The sequence below is a fragment of the Phaethon lepturus genome, unplaced genomic scaffold (genome assembly GCF_000687285.1).
Source record: "Phaethon lepturus isolate BGI_N335 unplaced genomic scaffold, ASM68728v1 scaffold3493, whole genome shotgun sequence".
Lineage (NCBI taxonomy): Eukaryota > Metazoa > Chordata > Aves > Phaethontiformes > Phaethontidae > Phaethon > Phaethon lepturus.
The window spans coordinates 8827-34847 of NW_010529537.1; the positions used below are offsets into that span (position 1 = coordinate 8827).

At 40.3% G+C, this 26021-nt stretch overlaps 1 protein-coding gene across 1 annotated transcript; it reads right to left on the bottom strand.

Annotated features, from left to right (window-relative positions):
• Positions 1 to 24807, bottom strand: GDAP2 (ganglioside induced differentiation associated protein 2). Its single transcript, XM_010283955.1, has 13 exons — positions 24560 to 24807; positions 22820 to 22959; positions 18564 to 18717; positions 16003 to 16091; positions 13552 to 13628; positions 12328 to 12487; positions 10513 to 10663; positions 9478 to 9554; positions 8227 to 8303; positions 7522 to 7661; positions 6710 to 6764; positions 1695 to 1838; positions 1 to 744 (listed from the first exon to the last, which is right to left on the bottom strand). Exons 1-13 carry the CDS (start codon positions 24733 to 24735, stop codon positions 697 to 699), a joined length of 1488 nt encoding a protein of 495 aa, XP_010282257.1. The 5' UTR covers positions 24736 to 24807; the 3' UTR covers positions 1 to 696.
• Between the last annotated feature and the right edge of the window lie 1214 nt (positions 24808 to 26021).

The following is a 26021-nucleotide window of genomic DNA, read 5'->3' on the forward strand; positions in this document are numbered from 1 at the left end:
TGCTTTTCAATTTTATTCTTACTAGGAGGATAGTGGCATCCTGACACGTCACATCATCCAATGAAAACTGACAGGGACGTTATCAAGGCTCCTAGCTCACCTAGCATTTATGGTACTACATCTTGCCGTAATCTTGGCTTGGCTGTAGTGCTTTGTTGAGCCTGCAGACATGGTTTTCCCAATTCCAGATACTCTTGCTGGGTCAAGACCAAAGTAATCAGCACTAACAGAAAGGGAAAGTAATCGGATGTGAAACACAGACACCATATGATGAGCAATGTGTCGGGCTGGTACTGCACAATTTTGTACAGACTAGTCAGAAATGGGTATTACAAATGGAGCCAGAAAATGATAATAATTAAAAACATCAAGTGCTTTTGATGGATTTCCCAGAAAAGAGAAAGTCTGTTCAGAAATAAATGTAACAGCTTCAAAAAGAACAAAATAAGATGCACCTAGTGATCTTTAAATCAACTTTTCCATTGGATAAATATATTTGAAATAGTTGTACAGTTCACAGTGGCATAAAGTTCTCTGATTGCTTGAGTGCTTGAAAATATCTCATCAGTAAAAAAATACCAGAGCTGGGGAAGGAAAACCCTCTCTCTGAATTCTGTACATGGGCAAATGCACAGGTTTTGGCAGGCATCAGGTCATTGGATCCATGGGAAACCAGCAGTATCACAGGACTGCAGATCACAAGTCAGGGGATGGAGGATAAGAAGAATAGTAAGGCCCATTTTCCTGCAATGAGAACAGAATGAGCAGTTGAACGACAGTCTTCTCCAATACACCTTGGTGCAATGGATGATGACAGAGGCAGAAGTAAACACGTACTCCTGGCTTCATCTTCCACGACTACAGTGGCTGGCACCAATCACCCCACGACTACAGGGGCTGCCACAATTCACCCAGGAGAGGACTGTGCTGGTAACCAGGCAAAAACAGGCCTCGGTTTTGCCTCTATTTTAAGTAAGAAGTGCAGGTTAAAGTTTATTTAAGCCAAAGGTGTGAGGCAAGGAAGCCACAAATGCTAGCATAGCCAGCCACTCAAAGCAAAGTTGCTTATGCAAACACACAACTCTGGCTGTTACTTTGTAGTTACAGCACATCCTCTTCAGAATGATTTGGCCAATGCAAGCCATATTCATTCCAGGTAGAGACCTGGGATGGAGAAAGGAGGAGGACGGACCAACACAAAGGCAAGGCACCCTGCTACGGTTCCATTTTTCTCCACTGCTTCCCCCTACCTCCCCTCCTCCTGTGTGTTTGTTGATATGTGGGACAGGGAAGACAAAACACAGCATCTTTTTAATTTTTGCAGTCAGTGTAAGGTATATAGCAGGTATATAACATGAATTTTATCTTGTCCATAGGCTATTAGTGTATTATGTTACAGTTCTTAGCTGAAGAAAGGTAGTCTGCCTTTTATGCACATAGGAGACTGTTCTATTGGGAAACGAGTCTGCTTTTTAGCCAAGTCCTCAACTTGCACTGATGTGTCAAAAAAAAAAGTCTAAGAAAATTGTTACTCACAGAAGAACAACTAGACTCTCCAGGAACCCTCCCTTTCTTCTCATTCTTAAGATGTGGAAGTCACCCCCCTTTATAAAGCTCCTGCAGAGCAGAATGGGAGATGCACAAGAACTACACATAGGAGCAAAGACTCATGCATGTCACATGCAATCACTTACCCTGGCATCATACTCGAGGACAAAAGGGGGGAGATCAATCTGTTCTGGGGGTATGGCTGTGAACAACTGCTGAAGGCTTTCCACATAGTGGATTTTGTCCTTTAGCCCTGAGACTGTAAAGGTTGTGAAAAACCATGCCGAGACCTGAAAAAAACACCCCAACAAAACAAATGAAGATGGTGCTGTTTCAAAACCTTCAAGTTCAACATAATACTCCATTGTTAAAAAGGCTTGAGTTAAACTTGATACACTAATATCATGGCAATATCACAAGGTCAGGAAGTACACATCACTGACTGCTGGTAAGCACTGTCTCAAAAGCTTTCAAGCTAGTGTTTTCCGACTCCACATTCACTCCTCCCCAAATGCCTGTTTAAGGTCCCTTTCTACTGTGCAAGAGTGATGGCTAGTCTGCTATTTGTCTTCAAAAAACCCTATCTATATAGTGGCACATTTTCCCTTCCAGTTTAGCCAGCTCAGAATATGACCTATTTGACTCTATATCTGACAGAAGCATTTTCAACCCTTTGCCTTCAAGTTTTCAAAGAAAAGGCAAGTCAAGGGGGAGAGAGAGAGAGACACTTTCAGCTGTTCAAAGGTCCTGCTGACGTCTCCTCACTGCTTTGGGTTAGATGAGTAAGCATGCCCTTCTGTTTTACCAGATTTTTTTATCAAAGCCTTATCAAGCTATTCCACAAGAATAAGCCTTATTGCCTTATTCTAAAAGATTTTACTTTAAGTATACACGCTCCTCTTTTGGTTGTAAACAGGGTAAGGAATTTTTGTTTTGCCAAGGCCAGTAAGAGACCACAGATACTTCTACAAGTTATTAAATATTCCTGTTTAAACTGACTGCACAAGCTTTTACTTTTAAACCCACCTTCTTCAAAATTAAGCACTCTATTGTTTTTTATTTCTTACCTAGTCTTTTCCTGGCAGACCAAAGGGAAAGAAAAAAAACTTGTGAGAACTAGAGGTTACTGTTCCTCAGGTCAGAAATGCTCATATTAGCAACCACTCACATGGTCCTGCATGACCAGCTCTCACTGACCCTGCTTGAGCAGGAGGGCTGGACCAGATGACTTCTAGATGTCCCTTCCAGCCTTGACCATTCTGTGATTCTGTTTCATAGTTGTACTTTACTGCAGGTAAGTTAACAGAAAAGAAGCAACACCACAAGGAAAGCCTTGAGGGAAGTGGGAGTTTCAAATAAACTAAAACATTAGGTCAATAAAAGTGATCTGCCTGAACCCAACATTTAAAGAAAGTCGATGCCTAAAAACCATCCTGGAATAACTATGCTGCCTCCTCAAAACAGCATATTTTCATGAGAAAAGAACAACAAAAAAGAGAAAAGAGGTAAAGAACAGGACAGAGCATTTAAGATCTGTTCATTATTTCAAGGGCAGAATTACAGATTTATGTTAGCAGAAAGTAGGGAGACAGACTATTACTAGCATCCATTATTTACTATATTTTTCTTACAAGACCTCTTACGAGTGACACTGAATGACAGTTTAATGAGTAAAAATTACCCTCTCAATCCCGTATCGAAGTAGCATGCATTCCAAGGCATGTTATGAATGTCAATCATTAGACATAATTGCTATGGTCATTTAATGTATGAAAGACTAAATAGGGAATATTTTTGCAGCCATCACAAAAACTGATATCAGGAAAAGCAGTTCTCTGGCCCCCCTGCACCCCCTCCCCCCAGTATACAAGCCATTGCAGTTTGACACATCTTACCCAGAAATAGGAAAAAAGAGAGGGGGCCAGAACTGTTTCTAGAGAATTTTTTCTATTATCTCCATTCTTGCTAATCACAGATTGTAGAAACAGTAATACAGGAGCAGCCATTTCCTTGTCAGTAAGAGGACAGAGAACTTCAAATTAAACCAAATCCCTGTTAATACACTGATAGTAGAGTAATTTATACCATAGCAGTCAAAAAAGTTGAAAATCTAATCAATTGCTGAAGTATTCCTTCATTTTTTTTCTTAGCCTTTTATTCAGATTCAGAGCTGCAGGACATCAAAATCACTCTGCCAAGTTAGAAAAACACAGGGTTAAGGAATCAGATGCCTTTCCCACAAAAAAGCAGCACAACACAGATAAAGTGTGAGTCTCTTAACTGGATCATACCCCAAAGAGAAACTTACTAAAATCTGGGAAATTTTATTAGAATTGGAAGGTTCTTGTGTAGAAAGATACAAGTGATTTGCAGCAACCTTTATATTGGCATCTGATCTCCAGAAACTGCTTTTATGACTGTTACAGAAAAACAAGACAAAAATTGTTCATGATTAATATAAAGATTATCATGATTATGACTATCTAATTTGAGTGTTCATGTATGTTTTGAAACATTCTTGATTCACAGAAAAGTTACTAAATTTATGAAAACAGAATTTCTCTGGGTGAGATTGTTTCAGATCAAGTCACTGACACTTCACTCAGGACACAGCAAGCTCTATAAAGCTTTGCTTAGAGAGCTCTCAGAACAGGGAAGCTGAGAAGATTCACACAAAAATGCCCCAGAAGACCTTTATTTATGTATCAGCAGCAGCAGTACATTTACATGCAAGAGTATGAAGGAAGTTGTGATAGCACCTCAAGGGTATCTTAACCTAAGGCCTGGTGGTGAAGTGTTCACACTGCAAGATTTGCTGCCAGCCTAAAAAACTGGTGTTGCCTATGATGCAATTTCATCATAAGAATGGTTACATTTCAGCAGCACTACAAGAGAATCAGGTTCTTCACAGATCACAGGAACGCTCACATCGAAGCATGAATGAAGGCAGGATTACTGTACAAAACCAGATTGTGCAGTGACACACCCTGCTTCTGTTACGCTGTGTTTTAGGAAAACTGCTGACCCTTTCTCCCTGCATACTGAAAACCATGTATTCTATATTAGGCAATTAGCTTCAGAATATACATAATTTAAGTTTCACATCTAGAAACCAAACAAAGAATCACCACTGGCACTGTGAAGCACTTTCAGAACTAAGTGTGTTTTTTAGGAGCACGTAAGTTTCCCAGAGACATGATGAAAAGCCTCTTGATCCCTTTTAGCCCAGAAAACACGCAATGGGACTAACAGATGGCAGACATCCACTGTGTCAGGATTCAATACCATGGCAAAATGGACCATTATATCAGAGATTTAAGAATGAGATACATGAACAAGCGTGACGGGTTTGGGAAGCTGCTTGAATGCACAAGACTTCCTCCTACATTTGAGATATGGGGTATTTTCCACTATTTCTAGGAAAGGAAGTCAGTGCTTCCTGGAAGTAGGAAGATAAATGTGCCAAACATTAAGAGATTTGAGGCTTCTAGGCTAGCAATCTTCTACAGGGACAACAGCCCTGATATAGCCAAAAAAGGAGTGGAGAGAAAAATAATTCCTTCTTAGCAGCCACCTCTGCCACCAGGACTTTCCACTGCATATTCCCCATTGTGTTTCATAAGCTGATGGTCTCTGCAACAGCCAGCAATTCCATTTGCCTTTCAGTTAGAGAAAAGGCTTGGCAGAAAGACATGGACACACATCCTATTTTGCCTCCAGCTGTGCTGCTAGAATAGAACACAAACCAATTCAATTTCCAGCAAGTTAGAGCTCTACGTCTCTCACCCTCGCTGCTTCCCACCAACTCTCTCCTTGCCCTACAGATCTGTCAAGTCCCACTGCAGCTCCCAATGGGACAGAGAACGTGGCAATGGGCTGATGAACACAAGTTCTCAGACTCCAACAAAAAAAAGGTTTCTCAATCAAGTAGATATGCATGGGAAGAGAGGAGGAGGATAAAATGCTGCTGGGAATCTAAAACACTAGTACTTCCTAGCTTCAACTTCTCCACTCAGCTTTGTAATCTTCATAATGTTCTATGCTAGCTCTCACATCTTCAGGAGCATCAGAACTGGAAGCTCTAGTTCTAGCACTCAGACCTCAGATCTGTACCCTGTGAGGATAACCAATATCCTGACAAACCTGGAAGGTATGCTGTTGGGAAGCCTCAGTCTCATCTACATAAAAATAAGGAAGCTCTAAGTCTCATGGTGTCCCAGCTGTGCACATGCCAAAAAAAGGACTCCTTGGAAATTTAGCAAAGAAATTCTTGCTGAACACATGCAAACAGATGTTCTTTTCCAGGCATTTACATTATACATTCTCTCAAATTTGATCAATGTCAGCAAAAAGCAGAGTAAATGCAGAGGTTAATCTGATGTGAACATGGAGGATCACATTTCTAGCTGTTTTAATAGGACAAACAAAAGTTTTAGGAAGGGCTGCTGCTGATGCTTAGTTTATCTGAAGTACTCATAGTGCTGCAATACAAGTAGTGTGTTTGAAGTACAGAAGGGAGCAAGCTCCATCTTCTGTTGCCCCACACACATCATATCCAAGAATAGTATCTCACCGCTTGATGAGTTCAGTTTTTCATCTCCTGAAGGTTTAATAGGATTTTTCTGCACTCCATGTCACAGAGGCATTCTTCCCGTCTTTCTTTGTTACCCTACACTCCATAATCCTGACTAATCTCATTGCTGCTTGATATGCCACCCTCAGCCCTTACCAGGACAGCTTTTAAGTGACATGCAGCACACATGCAATACCTTATGTGGTGAAAGAAAAGGTGAAATGTCCAGGAAATAACTACACAAAAAAGAATTCCAGGAGTTTTTGGTCATGGTTCGTCACCCTGCCAACCAGACAGCAGGAAAAAGGACAAAATGTTTCTCTTTGAAAGAAACAAGACCCAAAGCTTCCATCTCTCTCAAATGCACACACCAAACAGGGCACAGACAGCTATACCACATTGGGATTCAGCTTATCACTAAGGTTAGAAGACTACAGCTTGATCAAATATGGGGATGAATTTCATCCCCAGAAGATACTGCCTAATTTTGGAAGTCTTCTATATACCTCCACATTCCTCATACTACAGTCTTACATGCTATTCTGCCAACACCCAAAATACACTTTTATTTTGCACTATTTACCTCACCTTTGAACGAAATGTTGGGTGGACAAAATACAGTGCCTTCAAATTCCTCTTATACCTGGTTTAGAAAAAGAAAAAAAAAATCTTTAAAAGTGACTTGTAATTAAGCTCACCTACACAATGCAACTCTCAAAACATAGATAATTTTGCTTTAGTGCCTGTGATGTAAACTCACAAAGGTAGATCTAATATAAGGGCAGATACCAGAAAAGCAAATGTAAAGGGGGAAAAAAAAAATTAAAAATCAGAATGATTACTTTTCAGGTAAAGATATCATAGCTTGCAGTCTTTTATGTGGACAGTGAAAGTTATGGACAAATTATGACTGCCAATGTTACCCAAGCTTCTTCCCTCACAACTAGCAACATACTTTTAACAAAGTCAGGCTCCAGAAGCTCCACCTCTGGATAGAAACTGACAATACACCCAGTAGTAGATGCCCCATCCCTGGAAACATTCAAGGTCAGGTTGGACAGGCTCTGAGCAACCTGATCTAGTTGAACATGTCCCTGATCATTGCAGGGGGGGTTGGACTGAAAAGGTCCCTTTCAACCCAAAGATCCTATGATTCTATGATTCTCTAACAGCTCCAGAAAGGAGACTACAGAGGACAGAATATTCTGGTTTAATACGGGGTTTTTTTCCTTCTCAAAACCATGTATCTTCCTTCTTCTTGCCTTTGTTATTTTTTTATTTAGGTCTTTGTCCCAGCAAAACTCACTCACAAATAAATGGAAAACCAGATACAGGGAATGACAAACATTTGCATAGCACAGAGGAAGACCAGATGATGTTCTTTCCATATTGACACTCACTTGGCATCGACAACATCATAGACTTTCTTCAAGAAATTAGAGTCTAGTTGATTGTAATCATTTGTAAGTGTATGGAAGTACACCAGGACATATTCCTTCACTGCAATATGATCCATGACATGGATGAAATACAGAAGAGCCTGAGACAGAAAGAAATGAAATTTATATTTGTGAAGGACTCTTTCATAGTTGCATTACATCTTAATACGCTTCCTTTAATTCATTCACAAATCAGGAATCATGAGGCTAGGCGGCATTATGTTTCAGGTACAAAAGCAAGGGGAACATTTAAAGTCTTCAACTTGACTATAACAACTTAGATGTCTTTTTTGTCTAGCTGGCCTCATAGATGGAGACAAATTCTTGCTTTCCATGAAAAACTAATTTGACCCATTACATTTCACTCTTCATGTCTTGGCAGTTATAGAAGCAGGGCAAGTTGCTTTCTTCTTGAGAAGAAAAGGGAGTCCATATTAGGCCTATTTTTGTAAAAAGAGTCCAGTTCCTCCTTGAAAAAGAGCCACCCCGACACACACAAATCTTTGTAAGGGAATATATTTTTATCTGCCTATAAAAATAGTTACTGTTTAGTTTCTTAAGTCTTCCACAAATAGCATTTCTAGTATTAACACTGAATTACCCTCAGACTCTTACATCCTGAACTTCATATTCAACCTACACAACTCTGGTTTTACAAAGCCTTACCTTTTCCATGTCTATCAGTGTTACGGGGATATTCCTTCCAACCACCACCATCACTGTGCGGCCAGAGTTATCTACACCTACAAAAGAAAGGAAAATATCTCTCTAAACATCTCTCAGTCATGCCAGGTTTTGAAGTTGGTCACTTTCAAACCAGAGAGAATGCACCACAGCTCAGAATTTTTGCAACACATCTGGTTTCCATCTTAACACCACAGGAAATATACTTAGAGTTACTGTTCTCACTATACTAGTAGCTATTCTGATCCAAAAAAGGCTGCATCACATCTGAGAAACTTAAGTCTTAAGGACTGCAATTTTAGGTTGCCTGTGTACTCCGTATTTATGTAAATCACAAGTGATAACGTGTTTTTTATTAAAAAACCCAAAACACCACAAAACCTTTCACTTGCAGTTCTATCACCAAAGCAAACTTCTTCCTTGAAACCAAGCTCTGAAATCTAATGCACAGATTCCCAGAGCACGCCTTATGGACCACATGTGGCCTACAGAGCCTCATCTAAGGCAAACAAAAGAATTTAAAATTGCAGCTACTGAGTAGAAGGGATCATAGAATCTTTGGGTTGAAAGGTGACCTTTCAAGGTTCCCCATATCTGCTTCCCAGGCTGCAAGGACCTTGCAGCTAATTGTCTTCCACTGAAGTCTCCATTGGGTTGTTAAATCTCTCCCTAATCTCTCCATCTACTGAACTCAAGGTCACAAGATGTGCTGCCCATGGTACTCAGTCATTAGTACTAGAAGACACGGAGTGAGCAACACATACCTAATCTGAGGGAAATAAAGCAAGCCATTTTGTTCAGGAAAGCTGTGTTAAAAGTTGCTTTGGTAACTGCTTATTCTCTACACTAATCGTCTAAAAGCAACATTCATTTCTTTGTAACAAAAGGGTTGAGATAATTCAGAACAAAAGAACTCCTCTCTCATACAGAGCACCTTAGGCATTGGCTTAATCTAACAGTACTGATTCACATCTAAAGCTACAAATAATTCAGGATATGCATGTATTCTCAGATTTTTAAAGCAGGACAGTTTGGGAATTTACCACACAGTCTTTCAAAGCCCATCAAGACAGAATTCCTGCTTTACTGCAGAGATGTTGCCTAGTTCTTGGCCAGGCTTCTAGCTTAATAACATGACTTACTGTATACTCAAATCCGAAGAAAATACTATATTTTTCTTTTGTATTTTTACTTTAAGACAATATACATCAGTCATTGGTACCCTGAACTTACCTGTCTGGTACAAGGCTTTAAGAGAAGCAATATCAGAGAGATCTTCAGCTCTTGCCTGACAGAGCCAGCGATTATAACTAGAAAGTTAAAAACATCTGGTCAGATCTAATCCCCCTTTGGATTAGCATTGGAAGCCTGAAGAGATATATGGGAAGGGAAGGACAAAACAAGATCTTTCTGACAGCTGTCTCTGCTGTTGTGGTTTTCTGACCTATAGAGCAACTTTAAAAGAAAGAAGAGTTGGGGGGGAGGAACAACAAAAAACACCACAAAAAAGATTTGAGTGTCTTAGTTACATACTTAGTGATGTTCACTGGGGCAATGCATACGCACCAACTAGTAACTATACTGGCATTGCGTTTAGGGCTGAAAAGATCTGAGGTTTTTTCCATTTAAATACTTTGGTGTCAGTGTTTAAAAAAATAGGAAAAAAGAAAATTTCTTTAAAAAGTCTAAAACTCAAAAACAACTATGCAGCAACCAGTGTCACGCACAGATTTTTTTCTCCCCTTTGAATGGTGACAATTTAGTTCCTCATCTGAGAAAACAAGCCAAGCATCATGCCTCAAGAGGACTCCAGCATGGTTAGCTGAGGGCGGGGGAGAGGAAGAAAGCCTCAGCATTTCTAATAAAATAATTTAATAAATTCATATTTATTTCTCTGTTTTGAAAGACAGAAGAAAAATGTTTTGCTATCTGCCCAGAGCCTCAGGAGCAAGTGGGTAGTATTGAAAGGACGTGACCCCACTACAGAACGTGGTGATGAAACAGTGACATCTTGTGGCAAAGAGATAAGGCAGCTGGTCGGATGCACTAGGCACACTGGTGGGTTCATCACTAGCTCCCCTTTTCCTCGTACTGCCCCTTCTCGCTTCAGGCCAAAGAGGCTACCACAGCGATCCAGGGTGACACCAGGCTTTATCTGTATTTCCTTGCCAGAAGATTATGCTTTACAGATAACACAATCGTCATAAGGGTTGGTCCTCTGAACAGCAAATTAACCCAAAATATTCACACAGACAAGGAAATTCTCACTTCCTCTGATGCTGTTTTTGCAGTGCTGCCTCTGACAACTGTCCCTGAAGGATGAGGCGTCTCTGTTTATCAACATCTCCCTCCATGCGTGCAAAAGCATGGGAACCAATGAAAGCCAAATCTGCCTCCAGACCCTCTTCATCTGAAGCATCTGCAGTAGAAACAAAGGTAGTGTAAAATGTTCAAGCTGTGTACAAAACAGCAATGCTGCTGCTGAATTGCTACATATCTCAGTGAGCTAACCCAGTTGTCATGCTACAATCTAACAAAAAACCACAATGTACCATGATGTGGCTCTGATATCTCACCAGTACCAACTGACAGATTATAACATGCGATTGTTAACTATGGACTTACTTAAAATGTTGGTTTGCCTGGAAACTAACTGGCATGTGATTGTTAACTATGGACTTCCTTAAAATGTTGGTTTGCCTGGAAACTAACTGGGCGTGTCCTAGTCATCAGCTTGTAGCAAAGGGATAAGTTAACTCTCAAAAAACAAGGCCTAGAGAGTGACTTGGGCTTTACAAGTTGTACTACTTGTCACGGGGGAGAAATAAGTATGGAGAGGGACAGATGCTGCAGCTTTATTCAGTTTAGGAGCTGTACTGTAGAAAGGGCTCACTTTTTATATCATTGACACTGCTTGAACAGATGCTGTAAAGCTGGCGGTAAACTGAGTTTAGATATTTTTATAGCATTGTTTACAACATGACTGTGTGATGAAATACAAGAGCACAAGTTCACTTGCTAGTGACAATACCAGAATGCTCCACTGAACTTGATGTCATCAAGGAATATTGCTCAGGCTTCTGGCACTACCTCTCTGGGCAACGTGGATGGGAACTGAGTTTCCCAGTCTTAGTGTGACAGGCTATAGCAGCAATGGGACAAAAGTGCAAGGTTCCACTATATCTATTCGTTCCTACATATGCAAAACCAGTAATTTCACAAATTATTAGCTAGTGGTTGAATGCCTCGCAGTGATCAGCCATAGCTGCAAATGCCACTCTAACCAGCAGTTTGGACAGGGGAAGAAAAAAATGATTGGATCAGCAGGTGTAGGTACATCAGGTATCAAATCGTGAACAGGAAAATTAAGTTGTCTGTATTCTCATTGCATACTCAGCCTTATCCCAACTGGCCATGCAAAAGTAGAAAACCTTTGAAACCCATTCCAAGTTATCTGCTTTTGATGGTTTGAGACTTTGCCTGAAGAAGTGTAAAACTTTCACAGCACTGCTTAATAAATCGGGCAGAATGTGCCAGCTATGCCCATTTATATATTAAATTGTTTTGTCCTACGTATCTCACCTCCTCAACCCTGACATCTAGGCAACCTCTTTACAGGCTTTCTTCACCAAGCTTTGACAGCCATTTCCCAAACACTGATCTCTGGGCTGATCTAGTTTTTCTCTCCATGTTAATTTTCATGGAGCATCTACTAGTTTGATGCACATGCTCTATCAACAGAATCTTATCATTTGATACAACATTTGCTAATATACATTAGCAAAGCATTGCTTATTTAAGATAGACCATTAACAATAGTGTCTTTTTTAAGTTAGGGGCTGCACAAGATTCTGCAAAAAACCTGCGAAGGTCCTAATCACTTTGGGAGAAAATTCACAAAGGGAATGAACTACCCCACCTCCCCCCACAAGAAAGAAAATAGACAGAACAACGGCTCTACTGCATCCTCTAACCACATCAGTCTACAAGGTACTGCTGTGGAACACACTTCCCATGTGCCTCTTCTGTTTTTCCATTGACTTTCACAGAGATACTTATTGCAAAGTTCAGTTAAGAACTCACCATCCGGAACACCCGGCTTTTCAGTAATCCTGATCTGTCGCTCTGGTACTACAGGCTCTCCTTCCGCATTGCCAATATCTGCAGGGAGGTAAGGCAAGGATTGTATCTCTTCTTCCAACGATCTTGGAAAATACAGAGGCAGCAACTTCTGGTAAGTGGCCTACAAATAAGAAAAATGCGTGAAGGGTCTATCACGCACCCTTGCTCTTCAGTTAGGTGACACCTGCCCTTGTAGCAGGGACCTTCTCAGCGGTTTGGAGGCAAAGTACCACTTCCCTGAATGGCTTATTTTGGGCTGTTACCTGGCAATAAAGGCATAGAACCTCGATAAAAGTTAACTTTTTTTAACCACACTGGCAAATGACCTTGAGATGACTCTGCTTTAACCTGCATGAACTCAGGTAAATTGCAGGTACTTTAGCTTTATTATAAAGTTGCAATATGCATGGATGGCGGACTTCAGCAAAGGCTGCTTGTATTAAAATGCACCACTACACAGATCACCTTTAGTGATCTGACTAGGAAAAAAGAAAAAGCAACAACCAACCAAAGGAAACCCTCCCCACATGTAAGAAAATAGTGAAAAACTCTACTGAACATTGTAATACTTCATGTGTTCTCTGCAACTGATTAGCAGTTTTAGAACCCCCAACAAGTTAGTTATTTTCCTCATCCAGATGCAACAGAACATGAACAGAGTGTGGGTGTTCTGCCCAGGAACTGCCATTAGCAAGTCTGGTATACAAGAGAAGTCAATATTCAGACTGCTAGCATCTGTCTGAATGCAGATCATTAGATGCCAAGCTTGCTATTTCAACAAGCAATGTTTAAGATGTTTGTAGGTGATCTGTGGGCATGCTAAACTGGCCCTTTTAAAGCACAAGGGAAACAGCATTGTTTAAGGAGGAAATCTTGTATGAGGAACTTCCTTTCTGGCTGGCAGATACTATCCAGCATAACTGCATGCTACAACCTCTAGTACTGGTTTCTGTTATGGCACAGGAACATGGAAACCAGAAGTGGAAAGATTCTGAACATATCCATAGTGACTGCTAAGAGCATAAACAGTACTGGAAAAGATGCTACGCTAGTAGGAGACAGAAGGATGCTGTGGGACCAAAAGTCTATATGATTTGAAGGGGAAATCAAAATCCAGCTCTACAATGCCGCAGAGAAGATCAAACATGCCCATGAATATTGGTGGAATGAACATCAAGGAGATACCTCTTCAAGCTCAGAGACTGCAAACACCACCTTCTCCAGAGTCTCTCCATGAATCTCCAGGAACCTTCTAACTGTGCCTACAAGGAAGAAGATTAAATGTAGTTAGCAAAACAGGAGGAGAAGTTTACACACATGACTACAAGTGAGGGAGCCACAGTGCAGAATAGAGTCACATCTCTCTCCTCATACAAAATAGCTCCACAGGCTATATTCAAGGGTGGATTAAATGGTAATTTAGCACACCGAATGGGTTATTTGCCATATTGGAAGTTCCATCTCTACTTTCTCCTGCAGCTCACTTTAGAGATTAACACAAGAGAAAAAGTACCTCTCTAATTTCAGCTTACTAGGTATTCCTATCTGTGGAATGTGATTCTACGGCCCTGCAAAATCAAGTCAAATCCTTCGTTTACAGAGTCCTGTGCAAACTGGCAAAACCAGCCATTCCTAATCATTGTGCCCTAAGTTACCAGGAAAGCAAGATGATAAACAAGCTACAACAGAAGTCTGGCTGACACTGTCTTGTACCAGCAAAACCTCCACAGTCAGCTATGCCAAAGAGGCATATAAAAATTATATTGGTAAGTCATGAGAGAATTTATTTCCTCTATTACTTTTTTTTGGACTCCCCCAAAGCTTTAGTATAATCCAGGGACACAGTCAAGTTCCTAAGCATTTGCAGCTGAGAGGAAAAAACATTTTGTAACCAAGCTCCCAGTCAAATACATCTTTGTACAGATGAGGTCCTTGAGCTGCAATAATCTTGACACATGTCAGGATCTTCAAGGGCTTTCCTGTCAGACTGCCAAGAGAGAAAGTGTCCAAACAAATAGGTTGGCCTAGCAGTATTTTATCAAGCAGCATATACTCCTACAAAGACAAGAGAAGACAACAATAAAGGAGTCTACAGAGTATATATTAGCATGATTTCTTCAAGAAAGAGCAGAAGAAAAACAGCCATTTTCAAATACTTCCTGTACAGAAATTCATGTGTTGACCTGCAACACCACTTTACAGGACAAATGAAGTTGTGCGGTTCCACAGCAAACAGTTTTCTGAATCTATGTAAGCAGATGTTTTCAGGTGTCTCACTCAATAGGCAGATAGCAGAGAAAACAACAGACTACTCTTTCTCCAGTGTCAGCACCTCTGCTAAACAGGGTAAGAAAGATTTCTCCAGTCAGCTTGCACAGCAAGAGGAAAACCCACTCCTTCCATCTGCAACAACTTTCCTATTGTGAAGGAGTACCATGCAGGAAGGTCCAGGGACTGGGTGGTGGTGGTAGTGGAAAGCAGACAGGAGAAGGCCAACAGAAATGAAACAGTCAAAAGAGAAATGGGAAAAGTAAGAACCAGGCAAGTATATAATATTATCCTCTGAGCACTTTTCTGTTCTCTAAGTATTTTCAGCCTAGGAAGTTTTCTGATTTGTTTTTAGTAGCCTTCATTTTTCCCTTTAATATAGTTTCCTCTTGAACACAAAGAAATTTGAAAACTTTTAGCATCTACCATGTTTTTTGCTAAGAAGTTTCACAAAACAAATAGTATAAGCATAAGAACCATATCCCCTTGTTTGTTCTGAACCTGATTCATGCTAGCATTGTTTGAAGGTTCTTATTTTGGGAGATAGCAAACAGCTGACTCCTATTCACCATTTCCACACAACTCATGAGTTTATAGACATCTATCACACTGCCTTCCAGTTCAGCATATTTCAGTTTGGGGGAAAAAAAAAAAAAACCACAACACTTTAGCTTACTTAGCTATTTCTTGCCTTTCCTCATTCTTGTTGATCTCCTCAACTCCTAGTTCTACTATATTCTTTTTGAATGTGCAGCTTTAAAGGGTGGGCAAAACACAGATTTATAGCATAACATTCTTAATTTTCTTGTGTCTTACTCAACTTGCCTTTTTGAACTCCAGTGAGCTGTTGCTCAAGATTTTGCTCACTAGGATTAGCCCGTCATTTTGCATGTGAAGGCAGAAGCATATATGGGTGGGTCAGTGGAGGAGGAATATCACTTTATGTTTGGATACACTAATGACACTAAAATGGCAGATGAAATTCACTCTGGTGCTTGAGATCCATCTACAGCTATTCAGCAGTAAGGCCTCATCTTTGCCATTTTGAACCATTTTCTATTACCAGCAAAGTCTCTCACCTCACCATTCACCATCTTTTTCAGGTTATTAATCAATATATTGAAGACTGCAAGTTCCAGCACAGATTCCCATGGATCTTTACTGATGGCTTCGCAACAGAGAAAGGATCATTTGTTTTTATCCATCCTCCATTTCATGATCAACCATGGAAGCCCTTGCCTTTTTACAGTCTCTAACAAACTACAGCCCTGTAAAAAAAGGGTTTCCCCATATCAACAGCAGTCTGTCAGAGGTAAGCGATCTGCTGAATACTGCCATTCAGTTTACACAACTTTCCAACAAACTTACGCAGTGCTATGTGGGTTGCATCCTCCAAGGGGTAGCATCTTTTCAGAGAGTTAATGACACAAAATCCTACAGAGCACATTGCCTGTTCTCTGAAATCCAGAAAAAGAGAAACAAATGAACAGACAGTCAAATGAGAACAAATGTCTGTTAGTACAGTACATAACACTAGTACTTTTTTCCCCTGCCTCTATGCAGCAGCAACCCTCTTTTAGGTTTTTTGCAGAAGGATTTTTTTCCTGGCAAGATCTATACATACCACCATTAAGCAGAGAAGGAGGAAACCATTAATGATACCACACAATTTCCTCTTTTGTTTGTTCTCAGATTTTTTCCTTCTACCCCAGCTATGTTATTCCTGCAGTTTCTCATATCCTGAATGAAGAAGTTCTTCCCTCAATCTACCTGCAATCCTTTCCAAAATACTTTCCTTCCTGTATAGGATTGACAGGAGGAGATTAACAGTGAGGAGGAGGGGAAAAGGAGGTATTCTTTATGGCAAACATTCTCCTCCACCTGACCTATCACTTGTTTTGTTAGAGGTATGGACACAGACCAAGGTGGCTTAATCCTAGGGATGATTAGACAATTATTGGTGTGGAGTGATACATACTTTAAGACCAACAAGATGCTTCCAGCAGAGCCACATTTTTAGAAGAGCAAAGCAGAGGTGTTGCCAACAGTCAGAGGAGTTTGAGCGAGCTCTGAGTTGGTAGACAATTTCACAAGCATCAGAAGTTAGTCTAGAGACTAGATTGACTGAAAGGCATTCATAATTCAGTAAGTAGAATTATTAGATTTTTTAATTGTTTTCAACATGTTTCAATCCAGGCCTGACTTTGCTTGTTACTTCTGAGGCAGAATAAAACTGGCACATACTAGAAACCTTAGCTGTAATCTTGATTATGAAACAGTTACTATTGCACTGTAACGCACAATCCAGACTTAGAAGAATTGATCTTCTCAACCCTAAGAAATTGTTAAGTATATTCTCTGACATTGCTCTTGTTCAGGTATTTTTTGTGACTGCTACCATTACAGCCGTCACAGGAAGAGACCAGAATACAGGAAAGAACACAGAAAAGTAGAAAGTAAAAACCTGTTAGTTAAGAGGAAGTAGAAAATACCACAGATGAAAGAGGAAAAACTAAAAATGCATCTGCAGCAACTATGGATTGAGAAATAACCTTGCATCCTGACTCAGGATTTTAGATGGCTGATGTACAAAGGCAAAAGCACCAAATACATGAACTGATACAGCAGCCAGATCTCCCTCCAGGTATGTCCATGCAGCTGCTGAGACACATGAAGTTGCGGCTTGAGCAAGCTCATTTAAAGCTTTTTGCAGCATGGAGCCCAATGCAAATATCAATGCTGCTTCTCCTCAGAGTAACTGAATGCTGCACAGCTCTAGCTACACTGTTTCAGGACTTGATCCAGCTCAGATCTCTTTGCACTTTTTATCTACACCGCAACACAAACAGCAAAAGGTATCAAGTACACCATGAAGCCACTAATGTCATGTCCTTAACCAAATCATAGAATAGAATCATAGAACCATTTAGGTTGGAAAAGATCTTTAAGATCAGCAAGTCGAACCGTTAACTTGACACTGCCAAGTCCACCACTAAGCCATGTCACTAAGTGCCACATCTATACATTAAATCCAGGGATGGCAACTCAACCACTTCCCTGGGCAGCCTGTTCCAACGCTCGACAACCCTTTTGGCAAAGTAATTTTTCCTAATACCCAATCTAAACCTCCCCTGGTGCAACTTGAGGCCACTCCCTCTTGTCCTATTGCTTGTTACTTGGGTCAAGAGACCAACACCCTCCTCACTGCAACCTCCTTTCAGGCAGCTGTAGCGAGCACTAAGGTCTCCTCTGAGCTTTCTTTTCTCCAGGCTAAACAACCCCAGTTCCCTCAGCTGCTCCTCACAGGACTTACGCTCTAGACCCTTCACCAGCTTCGTTGCCCCTCTTTGGACATGCTCCAACACCTCCATGTCTTTTTTGTAGTGAGGGGCCCAATACTCACAGTATTCCAGGTGTGGCCTCATCAGTGCTGGGTACAGGGGCACAATCACTTCCCTAGTCCTCCTAGCCACACTATTTCTGATACAAGCCAGAATGCTATTGGCTGGCCTTGGCGCCCTGGCATCATTCGGGACTGGGCACCCTGCTGGCTCAGGTTCAGCCACCTGTCGACCAATACACCCAGGTTTTTTTCTGCCAGCCAGCTTTCCAGCCACTCTTCCCCAGGCCTGTAGATGGGGTTGTTGTGACCCAAGTGCAGGACCCAGCACTTGGCCTTGTTGAACCTCATACAGTTGGCCTTGATCCATGGATCCAGCCTGTCCAGATCCCTCTGTAGAGCCTTCTGACTGTCAGCAGATCAACACTCCTGCCCAACTTGGCATTGTCTGCAAAATTACTGAGGGTGCACTTGATCTCCTCATCTAGATCATTGATGAACTGAGAAGATATTCACAGCCATTTGGCTTCTGTGCAGACCTGAGTATCTAGAACAGATGGCAAACCCTCATGAGAAGTTGTGTGCTTACTTTGCGAGCTGCAGGACATTGCGGTAACAGCTGTATAGAGAACTCTCAGCTGCTGTGCGATACCGGCTTTTGTATTTGGGTCCCACCGTATGAATGATGAAACGTGCAGCCAAGTTAAATCCTTTGGTGAGTTTAGCCTCGCCTGTCCTGCACCCTGAAAAAAATAAACACAGGGTTAAGTGCCAATGTCACAATAAAGAAGCCTTGACTTCCTCCAGAGTCAGACAACTCCATATATAGAAGTCAGTGTTCTATCAAGTATGAAGGATAGACTTCTACCTCTTGACAGCTGAGGTTAGTATCACCTAGTCAGGTTAAGGAGACAGCTGTGCTCATTCCTCTCAACTTTAAAACTATGCATATAAGGACAAACGAGAAATTGCTAGAAATGCTGTCTTAATTGCAGTGCTTACTATGCTACATACAGGGCCAAAGGGACAAATGATTTAATGATGTGCAGCACACTGATGCACAAATATGCTATACAACCAGCAATAAAATGTCCTTCTTGATTTGGGGAGATTACTTTTTAGATAAAAGGACAAGTCTCCTTAATCGAAGCCACCAGCTGTTGGCAAAGCTATTAAAAATTAATAGATCAAGCACTTGTTTCATCTACGCTCCCAGAACAAGGGAGCTTGCTTTGTTTTGCAAGTTTCTTCATGTCCACAAGGCAGCAGTATGATTGTCATGGAGATCATTTTCTTGACAGACTAGGTGTCTTGTCTCAAGGCAAGGAAGTTCAAGCAACACATTTAATTGTTCCATTCACAGCACCCTCCAGTTGCACACTCTAGGATCATTTACTGCATGTTAGCATACTGTACATCTTTACCTCTTTTTGGCTTTACCTCTTTTTTTGCTTCAAATGCTAACCCCTGCAAGTTACTTGTGCTTAATTCCTCTAATTTATCACAAGGGAAATCAGTTTTATCAGAACCCTTGATGACATCTATAGGCCTCTAGTCCCTTCAGTTCATCAATACATTTCTGATAATGAAAAATCCAGGAACAGCTACTGTGTTTGAAGTCTATTTTTCCTTTGGCACCTGGAAAAAAAAGTCTGCTAACTCTCCCCTTCCTCACCCAAATCGAGGCCACTCTAGTTCTGGACAGCTGAAGAAGTACTTCTAGTCTTTGTCTTTCCCCACCCTCAAAGAGAAGCATTTTCCACCTTCTTCCTTCTGCTTGTACAGCTGCACTTCAGCTTTCTGATCTGTCTGAAAACAAATGATTTCACTGGATTAGCTTTCAACCTGATCTGATAGGTTGCTAGTGCCCACAAAAAGGAATGAGATGTGAACAAGTGGCTGTGACCACCCTTCTGGCAGCAGCACTGCAGTAGCTTGGCTTAATTCAGTCAGGAAGCTGCTCGCTGAATAGGAGCATTCACTTCTCCCACTCTGTTCCTTGTGGTGCTCAGGCAGGCTATCAGCATGCATGAAAGCGTATTTTACAGCAAGAGACATTCCAGGTTGAGAGTATCTCTTACTCAAAACTGCAAGTTTGACTTTTTAATGGCAAAAACACATTGCCTTTAAGCCAACATCTTGTAAACTTTTTGATCCAATAAATCACATCATTAGCTTCTATAGACCTCCACCTTGTTTTCTTCTGGATTAATCAGAAGGAATATAACAGCATACTAAAACCAAGCATACTCTTCTGAATTACTGCACATTCTCTAAGACACCTCAGCTCAAGAGAGCAACTAAATAAGCATGATATGGAAAAAGTAGAAGCTAAAACTGAAATAATATATCAGATATCAAATTACTATTCTTCCTCTGTGGTCCATCCAAGTAACACAACTTGAAAAGAGCAAGTAAAGGCCTGTAGGAAAAACTGTCTTGTGAAAAAGAATGAAGCAAGTGTGACTGCAGTATAGCTGTGAATTCAGCAGGGAAACTAATAAATTCAGACAGCCAGATGTTAAGTATAGTTAGAGGTTACTGATGCTACATCACACTTAGTACTTCCCAATGCCTCATGGCTGGAGATAATCTGCAAAATTTATAAAACTGAAATGAGCAGCAAGTTATTATTCCTATTTTAAGATACAGGATGAGGTAAACTAGTAGATTGAGCTGCACAGGTCAAGGTCTGTGGCATAACTGGGAACAAAGTCAAGATCTTATTTTTTTATGCAATGAGATTTCAAACATTAGAACAGCTTCTCTCCAAGTTTAAAATGGAAAGTCTGAATCCTCCATCTAAAGTGTGCAACAGAGAAAAAGTCTCACTGGAGTTAGAAGACTACTATGCATCGCTGTCACAGAAGGTCTTTATTAGACTGCAACAAGCATGTGTTGATAGGCAAGCATATATCAATAGCACTTCACTTGCAAGCCTGGACCCTTGGCTGTAGTGTTTCTGTGTTAATCAAAACTACACACTGTTCCCAGGAACGCACAAGTTAGCCAAGCCTTAAAGAAAGCACAAGCCTTTGAAAGGTCAGCATGTCACATGCTTTAAGATCATGATTTTTCTTGGAGCCTATGAAATACAAATATATACTAAGCACTATGAATAAAGCAGGAGAGAACTAACTGAAAATCATCACTGCATCCATTTTACAGCTTTAGAGCAAAGACCATACATTTTCACTTCTTCCCAAGGACATTCTCCTATGAAAAAAGTTCAAAGTTAAATGGAAAGAGCACAAAAAGGAGGCAGAGAGAAGAATCATAAATTTCCTAACTAAGCTCCCTTCCACTTCTGCTACCATGACAAACACATTAAGGGTGCACAAAAGCCAAAGGTGTAACCCAGCCTCTCTTTCCTCCCCCATGCAACACACCAGCAGAGTGTCACAGAAAAACTGACTTCTGAAAAGCTATTGTCACAAGATTAAAAGGAAACTGTCATGCATAGGGAGTTGTGAAACTGCAGAATGCATTACAGATAGAAGACATCAGTGCCATCACAGGGATGGAGGATGCAAAACTACATGTAACTCCACATGGTAAAGGGGGATTTAAGAAGCCAAGCCCAGCTTTTACAAAAAACTCCCTACAGAGCTGACAGATCTCAAATTCTGAGGACTCCTTGAAATGTTGTCCCTCTCTTCCCACCTCACAGTGCACACAGGAATCCCAAATTTCAAAGAGTTCTTGCATACATAGCAGAGTCTTAATTAGTTTAAGATCTGCTGTACTTTAACAGTTGTTTCCACCCGAAGGAAACACTGACTTTCCCCTCTCCTATGAAATGGTTACTCGTGCTCCTGTTTTACTTCCAGGTTTCTCATAAAAAGCAAGCTGAACCAGCAAAATATGATTTTATAAGAACAGAGGATGTCTACTCAATTGTAGTTTCAGCTACTAAGTGTTTGTATTAGAAATAATATAGCTCTTCTATCCATTTCGTTAGTACGTGATAAGGAGATAGAGCTGTTACCCCATCAGATAGGTCTCAAAATTCAACTCAGTACCATAGTTACTAGAAATGTGAAGTCTTAACTGCAAACTATATCAGACTTCTGTATACCCTTGGATAACTATAAACTCTTTGTTCCTCACACATAAAAGAAGGAAAGTCTTTGTCTAAGGGGGACTGGAAATAAAGCTGAGCATTTATAAATTTAATTATATGCCATAAACCCTGTTAGTAAAGAATCTAGGTAAAGCAAATCTCATCCATTTCCAGAATAGCCTTCCGTTAGAGGCAGTCTTGTAACTTTGTAATAAAACCTTCTGTTGTGCAGAAGAGGCAAATGAACTGAACAATTTGAGTAGTCACTAAGACTTTTAGACATGCAGTGTTTTACCATTCTATCTGTTACTGTCATAGTTTCCTGAAAGACTGAGTGTATATTAAGAGCCTGAAAGAGGATGCATGAAGTGTATATTTTAATTTCTGCAATGGTGTACTTCAGTTTCTGTCTTCCACAGTGTATACACACTAAACAGGATAAGAGCAAAATCTGAAGATGTACATGGCTGCCCCTCAAGTAAAACCTCTGATACACTAACTACTCTTAGTGGCTTCAGCTAACGATGGGAATTACTGTATTACAAAGTAAGGACTCAGCAACTCAAACATCTACCACAGATTTTCAATAATCTGTAATGTGAATGGCAAAAACAGAAGAGACTAGATTGGCATGCGTTTCCTCCATTTATTTCATAATAAGGTGAAATGTTGCAGGGGAAAAAAAGCAGCTATACCTCGATTTTAGTTTATGCCCAAATCCTGATGCTTTGTATTATGCGAGGACAGATTTCAATAAGACAAAAACATCTCCAGCCACTTACCTTTGAGCTTCTGGAGTTCATCCCTCAGGTCAGGCCCAGCATGCATCAATATACTTTCAGATACTGGGTTCTTGTCAGTGAGAGACTCATTACTGGTATTTACTATGGCTGTGCAGTTCAATAATGCTACATCTCCTTTCCTAAGGAAACACGGAAACAGTTTATTACATGCTAAATGTAAGATTAAGCACTATATTCTCCATAAAGTACTGACAAGCAAAGAAATGCCAAGTTCAAGCATTAACAGTACTCCAGTGCTCACATAGTGTAGCGTACCCTGACATGCTCACCATGCAGAAACATCCTTTCCCTCTAACTGATGAAGAAAGAAAGATCACATGCAACACATCATTTCTTTAAAAACTCCCAGCCTCAACAGTAACTTTGTGATGTATGTAGAAAGGACAGTGTTCCAGTTGTACACAGGGCAGTTTAACTAGCAGAATATGCGAAGCAGCGTAGTAAACTGATAGAGCGTAATGTGCTCGAAAAACCCATGTATTCTTTCTTGGAGATACGAGGGCAGTCCTTGAAGTATATTACTTTCAAAACTTCAACAATTTTTTCAATGTGCTTTTTTCAGTTTGCATACACAGTACTCAGGGTACCTTACTGCTGCTGCTCTTCCTCAGACCTCTGAGGATCTAGAGTGACACTGCAGCTAGATAAGTTTTCATTGCTTTTGTTCTGAAATTGTGAACCCACAATTTGATCATGTTCATTCTGCTGTTCAAAGATCAGACATGCAGAAGACAAACAAAACAGAGATGCGTAAGAGACAATGGAGTAGCAGAACTTTGGTATGCTTTTTGTCACAGCAGCAGCCATTACAGATCTTGGGATCAAAGAGCATAGGAAGGGAGATAAAGATTCCCACGCACAGGGAGAGATTCAAATAATAGTTTAAATTGTACATGTTTATTATACCCAAGTCATAAGAGATATTTAACCTTTTACTTTTCTCTTTTTTTACTTAATCAGGTTCAGGAAATCCATGAACAGTCCCATTTCCTGCATGTACGAACCAGAAAGATTCAGGCTGATCCCTGCATCTGCATCCCTGAGAAATCCTCCCCTGTGTATTAACAAAGAGTTACTCATCTAGAGAGCAGGTTCAAGCACCTGAGTTACAGGAAAGAAAAACTGATGGACTAAGTTCACCTCAGCACACTGTACTTTATTGATAAATTTTGGTAGAAAACCATGCAGACAGAACACAAAATGGAGAGAGAAAGGGGGTGGGAGGGTGGGGAGAGTCCAAAGAAAGCCACAAGAACCACATGAAAAAAGGCAATACTGATCCAAACCAGAAAAGTGAGAGCAGAATAAAAACAGCAAAGAAAGGAAAGAGCTAGTAGACAGCAAGTATATTTTTTAAAGATTTAAAAAATTATATCAAAATGCCCAATCAGGTTTTGATATTAAAAATACAAGAATATTATTTAATTTATATTTTATAAATATTAAGCATAGAGTATGACAGTAGGAAGTACAGCTCCAGTCTGCTGCATCAAGGAAAGCCTATGAACATGCAATTTATAACCTATGGTGGAGCAAATCTCAGACTTGCATATATACAGTGAACAGAATGATTATTTTATTCCCACATCTGTAATGTTTGAGTCAAAAAAAGAGGGCTTGAGGGCTTTATTCTATAGCGGTGATTGTTATATGAGACAATCAGATCCCACAGTAAATGGAGAAGTGATGAGAAACACACCAGAGCCATATGGAACTTACCATAAGATTATTTTCGCATTGATGTCTTTCCTGTATGGAAAAGGTGATCTAAGACCAACTTGAGCTTTTTCAACAGGGTATTGGTGAGAGTCCAGCTGCTTAGCCTCATAGGCTTCAGTCCAGCCTGGCAGACTGTCAACATCCACGAACTGGGAAGGAGCACCCAAGGGATCCATGGAATGGAAACAACAACTTCTTTCCTCTGATAACTTGTCACACTCCAATTCTCACTGGAGTCTTCCAGGTGCTTTAAAGGAAGAAAATCAAGCCAGGTCACCAGCTGTTCACTAAAAGTGATTCCTGTGGAGCCAGACCTTTCACAAGACTGCAATGCAATTACAGCTAGCAGAAAACAAAAAAAGAGATTTCCAACTCAACTGCTCTCTCTTTCTGTATTGTTATTCATATGCAAAAAGGCAACGCAAATACTTGCGGTAAGACAAACAGTTTCCAATAGTGCAAGACGAAAACACCTTCTCTACTAAATTGGTCCAACTGGCTTGTGATCTTGCATTTTGAAAATACTGAACACAAATTCCCAAACGTAGAAAGGACCTTAGTCTTTCTGAAAATTATTATTTCTTTATCTAAATAAAAAGTAAATTTATAGCAGAGTATGTATAATCTATCCCTTCTAAGATTTTGGTCTAGCCCTGGGTTCTACTTTGAAAAACCAAAAAGACCAAAAGAAAATACACCACTCCCCAAACCACCACAACCCCAAAAACCCCTAAACACAAAACAACCCTTACAAACCAATAAATTAAGACATCCTCCCCCCCCAAATCATACAACCCTTGCAGTTCTGTGAATTCTGAAGCACTGTAAATGAGGCTTACTGTTGCTTAGTTCTTATAGTCATGCACTCAGGCACAAAACCCCTTCACCCAAATAGGTTTTGCAAGAAAGAGAGCAAAAGTTGTAAATTTGAATGCAGGCCCAATGAACTTGTCCTTTGTGTTTTTTAAAGGCTGAGATGATACTGGTAGTTACATTAAGACTCAAACTCGCCAAAACATACTGCGCAATTGCCAGAACATAACAACTAGGTTACTATGTTTTTATTGTACCTACTAAACCATACTAGTAAATGAAGGCAGCATGAATGCACTCACATAAGTAACTTCAGTTTGCCACACAAACACCTACTATTCAACCTTTTTCATAGGTTCATAATTAATAACATTTATATATTAATAATAATTTTGAAAAGATAGCATCCTCAAGCGGTAACCCTGAAACATGAATCATGAAGTATATTCATTAGCTAGGAAAAAAATCCAACCAAACACCCAAACTCGAACTGAAGGATAATAAATGCTGACACTATGACAAAAGATGGCCGTAAGCGCATCTAGGTAAGAATTTTGCCATGAAGAGCTAGGAGAAAGGCAATGAACAAGAAAGTAAGAACAGTCAGAGCGGCTGCAACCAAAAGTTCATCTACAACGATGTTTTCCCT

Bases quoted from the DNA above. Each gene is read 5' to 3' on its own strand.
- GDAP2 (XM_010283955.1), bottom strand. From the start codon at position 24,735: ATGGATCCCTTGGGTGCTCCTTCCCAGTTCGTGGATGTTGACAGTCTG. The intron at 22,960-24,559 runs GTAAGTTCCATA...GTGTTTCCTTAG, and splicing joins AATGCGAAAATAATCTTATG to GAAAGGAGATGTAGCATTAT. The intron at 745-1,694 runs GTAAGTGATTGC...TTCTCATTGCAG, and splicing joins TCCTCGAGTATGATGCCAGG to GAAAATGGGCCTTACTATTC.